The sequence below is a fragment of the Salmo salar genome, chromosome ssa24 (genome assembly GCF_905237065.1).
Source record: "Salmo salar chromosome ssa24, Ssal_v3.1, whole genome shotgun sequence".
Taxonomy (NCBI): Eukaryota; Metazoa; Chordata; class Actinopteri; order Salmoniformes; family Salmonidae; genus Salmo; species Salmo salar.
Window position 1 is genome coordinate 36,360,631 of NC_059465.1, and position 8,909 is coordinate 36,369,539.

An 8,909-nucleotide genomic window follows, 5' to 3' on the forward strand; every position below is an offset into this window, starting at 1 on the left:
TCACAAAAACCCAGAAGACAGCTAAATGCAGCACTAACCTTTGATGATCTTCATCAGATGACAACCCTAGGACATTATGTTATACAGTACATGCATATTTTGTTCAATCAAGTTCATATTTATATCAAAAACCAGCTTTTTACATTAGCATGTGACGTTCAGAACTAGCATACCCCCCGCAAACTTCCGGGGAATTCGCTAACAATTTACTAAATTACTCACGATAAACGTTCACAAAAAGCATAACAATTATTTTAATAATTATAGATACAGAACTCCTCTATGCACTCGATATGTCCGATTTTAAAATAGCTTTTTGGTGAAAGCACATTTTGCAATATTCTAAGTACATAGCCCAGCCATCACGGGCTAGCTATTTAGACACCCGGCAAGTTTAGCACTCACCAATATCAGATTTACTATTATAAAAGTTTGATTACCTTTTGTTGTCTTCGTCAGAATGCACTCCCAGGACTGCTACTTCAATAACAAATGTTGGTTTGGTCCAAAATAATCCATCGTTATATCCGAATAGCGGCGTTTTGTTAATGCGTTCAAGACACTATCTGAAAGGGTAAATAAGGGTCGCGCGCATGGCGCAATTCGTGACAAAAAAAATCTAAATATTCCATTACCGTACTTCGAAGCATGTCAACCGCTGTTTAAAATCCATTTTTATGCCATTTTTCTCGTAAAAAAGCGATAATATTCCGACCGGGAATGTCCATTTAGCTAAACAGAGGAAAGAAAACAAAGCTTTCGGTCGACGCGGGCACGAGCCTGAGTCTCACAGTACTGTAACCAGCCACTACCCAAACGCGCTACTTTGTTTCAGCCAGAGCCTGCAAAGCTACGATTCAGCTTTTTGCCGCCTTCTGAGACCCTATGGCAGCCGTAGGAAGTGTCACGGGACAGCTAAGATCCTCACTCTTCAATAAACAGAGACAAGAAGAACGACACCTTGTCAGACAGGCCACTTCCTGCATGAAATCTTCTCAGGTTTTTGCCTGCCATAAGAGTTCTGTTATACTCAGACACCATTCAAACAGTTTTAGAAACTTTAGGGTGTTTTATATCCAAAGCCAATAATTATATGCATATTCTAGTTACTGGGCAGGAGTAGTAACCAGATTAAATCGGGTACGTTTTTTATCCAGCCGTGTCAATACTGCCCCCTATCCCCAACAGGTTAACACTATTTTGGTTACTACATGATTCCATATGTGTTATTTCATAGTTTTGATGTCTTCACTATTATTCTACAATGTAGAAAATAGTAAAAATAAAGAAAACCCCTTGAATAAGTAGGTGTGTCCAAACTTTTGACTGGTACTGTACGTACACACGTGTGTTGGATTGATTGTTAGTGGTGTCAAGAGATTGATGTTTGATCCACTACTTTGAAATGTTTGAAAGTCACATCCTTTCATTGTTGTAGCTCTTGAATCATTTGACTGTATTTCAGTTGATAACGCTATGTGTGTAGTTGCTGTGTTGCATGTTTGCGGTGTAGAGTTGTGTTGTCTGTGATGACAATATATGCATCTAAAATGGCACACTATTCCCTATATTGTGCACTATACACTGAGTGTACAAAACATTAAGAACACCTGCTTTTCCATGAAATCCCCTTCAATCAGTGTGTAGATGAAGGGGAGGAGACAAGCTTTGAGACATGGATTGTGTATGTGTGCCGTTCAGAGGGTGAATTGGCAAGACAAAATATGTAAGCGCAGGGTATGGCAGTAGGTGCCAGGCGCTCTGGTTTGTGTCAAGAACTGCAATGCTGCTGGATTTGTCCCGCTCAACAGTTTCCCGTGTGTATCAAGAATGGTCCACCACCCAAAGGACATCCAGCCAACTTGACACAACTGTGGGAAGCATTGGAGTCAACATGGACAAGCATCCCTATGGAACCCCTTTCGACACCTTGAAGACTGCCCCGACAAATTGAAGCTGTTCTGAGGGCAGAAGGGGGAGGGGGGGGGTGCAACCCAATATCAGGAAGGTGTTTCTAGTGTGTGGTTATACTCCCTATATGTAGCCACGCGAGCCACACTGATCTCGCAAGTTTGCATAGTTATGCATTTTTCCAGCCTCACGAGCCACATTGATCTTACATGAATATACGCTATTTGGAAAAACACGTATGGGCCATAGTCAAAAATAGAACACTACAAATACTGAATAAAAAAAATTAAAATAAAACCTTCATCAAAACAAAGTAGTGCACTATAAAGGGAATGGTGTGCCATTTGGGACTCAGGCCATGTTGTTGTAACCTGCTGTCCATATCTGTTCAGGACGTGTCCCAGGACGACATCCCCATCATGCTGGTGGGGAATAAGAGTGACCTGAGAGAGCAGGCTCTGCAGGATGGGATCACCTGTGTCTCCACCAGCTACGGAGAGAAACTGGCCATGGTGAGACCGCTTAACCTCAACGTCTTAGCACTTTTACTTAACAATAGGGCCAAGTTGTGTTACCTGTGGCAAGAAAAGTCCAAACCCTAGTTACATTCTGGTCATTTGAAGATCATTTTATCCAGAGCAGCTTATAGATGTTTTTACTTGTACCCTAGAACTGTGTTTCTCCACTGTGTTTCTCCACGTTCTAGGGTACAACTAGAAGTCACTCTGAGTAAACTGTAAGTCACTCTGGGTAAAAATGACCAAAATGTAAATGTAACTAGGGGTTGGAGTCCACTGCCCTACAATATAGTCTAGAACTAGGACACAGAATTTTGCCTGGTCAGGTCACATGATCTGGCAGACTCCTCGGTCCGCTTATTATGTATCAAACTTGTATTTGTGAGAAGTATGTTGAATGTACCGAGCTGTCTGTTTAAACTACTAGCACACAGCTCAGACACCCATGCATAACACACAAGACATGCCACCAGAGGTCTCTTCACAATCCCCAAGTCCACAACAGACTTTGGGAGGCACACAGTACTACATAGAGCCATGACTACAGGTAACTGATGCAAGCAGTAGAATCAGATTTAAAAAACGGATAAAAATACACCTTATGGAACAGCAGGAACTGTGAAGAGACACACACACAGGCACAGACACACACACTCTACACACACGTACACATGGATTTTGTATTGTAGGTATGTGGTAGTAGAGGAGTGGCCTGAGGGCACACACTTAATGTGTTGTGAAAAGTGTTATGAAATGTAATGTCATGTATTATTTGAAATTGTATATAACTGCCTTAAGGTTGCTCGACCCCAGGAAGAGTAGCCGCCCTGACTTGGCAGGAACTAATGGGGATCCTTAATAAATACCAATATAAATACAAACTTCGGCCTGATTGAGAGGTTATGTCTAGAAGGGATCCAGCTCTTGTCAAATTTATGTCAAAAGTTGATTTATTATTTAGCATTTTAGCCAACCCTAACCCTTTTCCTAACCTTAACCTAATTATCCTAACCTGCCACATGAATTATCCTAACCTGCTGCATAAGTTCTCCTAAACCTGCTAAAAAAAGTCAATTCTGACAAAAGCTGGATCCCTTCTAGCCATGACCTGATTGAGAGTTGTGTTGTTGTTTCCTATCAGACGTATAACGCCCTCTTCTGTGAGACCAGTGCCAAAGACGGCTCCAATGTCATAGAGGCTGTGCTGCATCTGGCCAGGTAAGATATACCAGCTCCTAGTCATCTGTTGTCTCTCTCTGCTTAGTGGTATTTACCTGTCCATGCAGTATTCTCTGATCTGTCTGCTTTGGATACGTTTTGATAAGGATATTTTCCTAAACTGTTCTTACAATACCAACATGTAGAACGACATGTAAAGCTTTGCTACCCTCTAGTGTGCAGTAATGTTCTTTAACGTCCATCATATTCACACTAATGCCCATACAGTGGAAGTGTGCCTCTCTCACTCTCACTCTCACTCACAGAGAGGTGACCAAGCAGGTTCATGGGGCTGAGGACCAGGAGTCTATGACTAACCTCCTTAGAAATCCCAACAAGAAGATGCCCACCGTCACCTGCTGCACAGGATAAGATACCGAACGAAACGCTACTAGAGTAACCAAAACTCACCACATAAGGAACCGCATCAACAGAACACCACAATACTAGAACACTGTGTCCTACAGCAGAACAAGAGAACAATGGGACTTGAGAAGAAAACAGGAGAATCTGATCAGAACACTAGAACCACAGGACAGCTGATTTTCTCATATAACATCAACTGTACTGCTTAATGCTATAGGATAACTCATATTGAGCTGTTTATAAAGACAGCTAATGCCTGTGTGTGTGTGTGTGTGTGTGTGTGTGTGTGTGTGTGTGTGTGTGTGTGTGTGTGTGTGTGTGTGTGTGTGTGTGTGTGTGTGATTATGTGCTTGCATGAATGCTTGGGTGCTTGTGTTATATGCAGACGTCATTCACATCCTGGTTAGTAGTGAAATCTAATCTCCTATGTTGTTGATTGTGTCTTATGAAACCTCCATGTGTACCCAATAGTCATGCATTTGAAGTCAGAAGTTTACATACACTTAGGCTGGAGTCATTAAAACTCGTTTTTCAACCTCTCCACAAATTTCTTGTTAACAAACTATAGTTTTGGCAAGTCGGTTAGGACATCTACTTTGTGCATGACACAAGTCATTTTTCCAACAATTGTTTACAGACAAATGATTTCACTTATAATTCACTGTATCACAATTCCAGTGGGTCAGAAGTTTACATACACTAAGTTGACTGTGCCTTTAAACAGCTTGGAAAATTCCAGAAAATGATGTCATGGCTTTAGAAGCTTCTGATAGGCTAATTGACATCATTTGAGTCAATTGGAGGTGTACCTGTGGATGTATTTCAAGGCCTACCTTCAAACTCAGTGCCTCTTTGCTTGACATCATGGGGAAATCAAAAGAAATCAGCCAAGACCTCAGGAAAAAAAAGTGTCGACCTCCAGAAGTCTGGTTCATCCTTGGGAGCAATTTCCAAACGCCTAAAGGTACCACATTCATCTGTACAAACAATAGTACGCAAGTATAAACACCATGGGACCACGCAGCCGTCATACCGCTCAGGAAGGAGACGCGTTCTGTCTCCTAGTGATGAACGTACTTTGGTGCGAAAAGTGCAAATCAATCCCAGAACAACAGCAAAGGACCTTGTGAAGATGCTGGAGGAAACGGGTACAAAAGTATTTATATCCACAGTGAAACAAGTCCTATATCGACATAACCTGAAAGGCCGCTCAGCAAGGAAGAAGCCACTGCTCCAAAACCGCCATAAAAAAGCCAGACTAAGATTTGCAACTACACATGGGGACAAAAATAATACTTTTTGGAGAAATGTCCTCAGGTCTGATGAAACAAAAATAGAACTGTTTGGCCATAATGACCATCATTATGCTTGGAGGAAAAAGGGGGATGCTTGCAAGCCGAAGAACACCATCCCAACCGTGAAGCACATGGGTGGCAGTGTAACCGATGTGAAATGGCTAGTTAGTTAGCGGTGGTGCGCGCTAATAGCGTTTCAATCAGTGACGTCACTCGCTCTGAGACTTGAAGTAGGGTTTCCCCTTGTGTTGCAAGAGCCGTGGCTTTTGTGGCGCGATGGGTAACGATGCTTCGTGGGTGTCAGTTGTTGATGTGTGCAAGGGTCCCTGGTTCGAGCCCGGGTTGGGGTGAAGAGAGGGACGGAACCTACACTGTTACAGCAGCATCATGTTGTGGGGGTGCTTTGCTGCAGGAGGGACTGGTGCACTTCACAAAATAGATGGTTTCATGAGGAAGGAAAATTATGTGGATATATTGAATGAAACATCTCGAAACATCAGTCAGGAAGTTAAAGCTTGGTTACAAATGGGTCTTCAAAATCGACAATGACCCAAGCATACTTCCAAAGTTGTGGCAAAATGGCTTAAGGACAACAAAGTCAAGGTATTGGAGTGGCCATCACAAAGCCCTGACCTCAATCCTACAGAACATTTGTGGGCAGAACTGAAAAAACGTGTGTGAGCAAGGAGGCCCACAAACCTGACTCAGTTACACCAGCTCTGTCAAGAGGAATGGGCCAAAATTCACCAAACTTATTGTGGGAAGCTTGTGGAAGGCTACCTGAAACGTTTGACCCAAGTTAAACAATTTAAAGGCAATGCTACCAAATACTAATTGAGTGTATGTAAACTTCTGAACCACTGGGAATGTGATGAAAGAAATAAAAGCTGAAATAAATCATTCTCTCTACTATTATTCTGACATTTCACATTCTTAAAATAAAGTGGTGATCCTAACTGACCTAAGACAGGAAATTTCTACTGGGATTAAATGTCAGGAGTTGTTTAAAACTGAGTTTAAATGTATTTGGCTAAGGTGTATGTAAACTTCCGACTTCAGCTGTATGTATCACAGATAGCTATTGTGTGTATGTGTGTATATATATATATAAATATATATATATACTGTATATATATACTGTATATCAATGTACAGACAGTGACTGCCAAGTACCAAGTACTAGCAAGTTATATTCAACAAGCCACTAGTATATTTTGAAGTTAACTATGACATCGTACATGATGAGGAGAGACAGATGCACAGGATAGATGGAGAACAGGAAGGTCCAACAGCACAGTAGAGAAAGGTTATTTATACAATGAAAGAATCTTTTATGGAAGCTTTTTATTACTAAGAGGGACGTGTAGATAGTGGACGAGCTACAGTAAATAGAATCACATTCTAATTCTCTGATCGTAGAGACAGAAGTGTCTGAAACACTCTCCATGTACAGTATTTGTGATGAAGAGAAGCAACTGCTTGATCAGGGAAGGAGTGTTATTATTATGTCAGTTGACCGAGCGTCTGAACGTACTGTATGTCTGATTTCTGATTGGAGGAGCCAAGAGCAACGTCTGGAGAGAGTGATTGTGATTGGATGGTCCTGGTTTGTGTGCGTGTGGTGTGAATGCATATAGGCAAGTTTTATTTCTGTGTATATATTTTACAATAGTTTCATTATTAATATATAATGTTATGTTAGAGTTGCCGTTTGCCCGATTTATTTGGACCTCTCCCAGGTCGCTGATGATTTCACTGCGAGCCCAAACCTGTCTGTCTCTCTTGTCTGTCTGAGCCCTCAATGTGGTCATACTCAAAGCGCTTTACTATTAAAATGTAGCATGAACAAAAACCAGTGTCGTATGTATTCCTTTGTCCAGGCAGAGTCTGAACAGAGTGGAATGTTTAATGTTGCATCATTTATCTGGAGTGTCATCTGCTGAAACCAAGGCAGTTCATGTCATAGGACAGTTTATTTTAAATAACAGCTACTCTCTTGCTCTATCACACACACACACTCACCCCAAGGCTGTGTTTACACAGGCAGCCCAATTCTGATATTTTTTCCACTAATTGGTCTTTTGACCAATCACATCAGATCATTACACATCAGATTTTTTTTTACTGATTGGTCAAATTATCAGTTAGTGAGAAAAATATCAGAATTGGTCTGCCTGTGTAAATGTAGCCTAAATGTCCATGAAATCGCTGAAGGGGAAACAATTTCAACAATCAGGTAACTTCACACTAAATTTGATGTCTCCCATATTCCTTGAGAGTGTTTACGTGGAGGCCCTCTGAGCTGTGTGAATAGCTGCAGCATATGTCAGGGTTTATTCAGCCCGTTGGTGTCTGGAGGCCTGGCACGGAGCCCAGCCCCACCTCCCATCTGTTTACATTGTCATGAGCTTGATGAGGCGAGCCCAGTCATTAGTCAAACAACATGTGGGGTGGGGGCAGACAGACAGGCAGGCAGGGGGATAATTAAATATTCACAAATATGTAGCAGGCAAGGTTAATGTTTGGAATGGATTCATTAATTTGATGTGGGATGAACAGCGTGTCATAATCCCTTTTTTATGGCCACCCAGCTGAGTCCCAGTATGTCATCACTGTTGGATGGGTTTGACCATGTCCAAGGGTTTATGAGATGCTGTTAATAACTTTATAATAACCTCTGTCTGCGCTGGTGTTGTTCTCCCTGTGATGGAGTACTCAGAGTGGGTTGAAGGAGGGTGAGGATGATGGCCTTTGCGATTCTGGAAAGGTCCCTCGCTCGGAAGAGCTGTTATTACTATCACCCCCCCCCTTCAGCTATCAGCAGGAGAGGAAGAAGAGGAGGAGGAGACAGAAGAGAGGGAAGTAATGGAAGGATTTATGAAGAGATTGTCCTTGTGTGAATCTCTAATAAACATACACACACAGTCACACACACTGTACAGAACAAGCACGCACAAAATCCATGCTCACCCGTACACACATACACAGTCTGATGTGTGGTGTTTAGGCTACTCTTAATCAATTAGTCAATTAACATTGTCTAGTACTACATCAATGTAGGATCAAACTCACAAGATTACCATAATCACATCAATCCAACTAAATCAGAGTTCTGTCTTTGGGGCTGGGTTGCTGGGGGATCATGAGGTCACCATCTGGAGAGGTCATAGTTCGTTGGAGAGGCCAGCGGCCACACATGGACATCTGGGACAGCAGACTGTGGAACTACACCCCTCCAACTATAGTCCCCCAAGACTGCCCTGCTTGGGATATCAATCACATCATGACAATGTCACATCACATGGAGCTCGGGCCGGCCTCACCTAGTCGATTCTTACCTGGAGATACACAGACGAAGACTGTAACTCACTTTAGGACCTAGGTGAATACGAGTGAAAACCATCTGACAACTCTTTGACTTGAAATATCACAACCTATTATATTTAATGTGATGTCTGAAGGAGAAGAAATGCCTTGCTCTTACTGTCACTGGATTCATATGGATAAATGTGACCCAGAGGAAGACTCTATTCTGGGACCAATGATGTTTAATAACATTACGATATATAGCTACACTCCCCTTCATATTAATTTGGACAGT

At 42.0% G+C, this 8,909-nt stretch overlaps 1 protein-coding gene across 2 annotated transcripts in view; it reads left to right on the forward strand.

The window, feature by feature from the left end:
- LOC106585863 (ras and EF-hand domain-containing protein) overlaps positions 1 to 4,553 on the forward strand; it is a 31,274-nt gene extending 26,721 nt beyond the window's left edge. For both annotated transcript variants that reach the window (XM_014172579.2, XM_014172577.2), the window contains 3 exons: positions 2,304 to 2,423; positions 3,571 to 3,647; positions 3,914 to 4,553. In XM_014172579.2, coding sequence (XP_014028054.2) covers positions 2,304 to 2,423; positions 3,571 to 3,647; positions 3,914 to 4,019 — 303 coding nt within the window. In that variant the 3' untranslated portion in view covers positions 4,020 to 4,553. The remainder of the gene's footprint in view (positions 1 to 2,303; positions 2,424 to 3,570; positions 3,648 to 3,913) is intronic.
- The last annotated feature ends 4,356 nt before the right edge of the window (positions 4,554 to 8,909 follow it).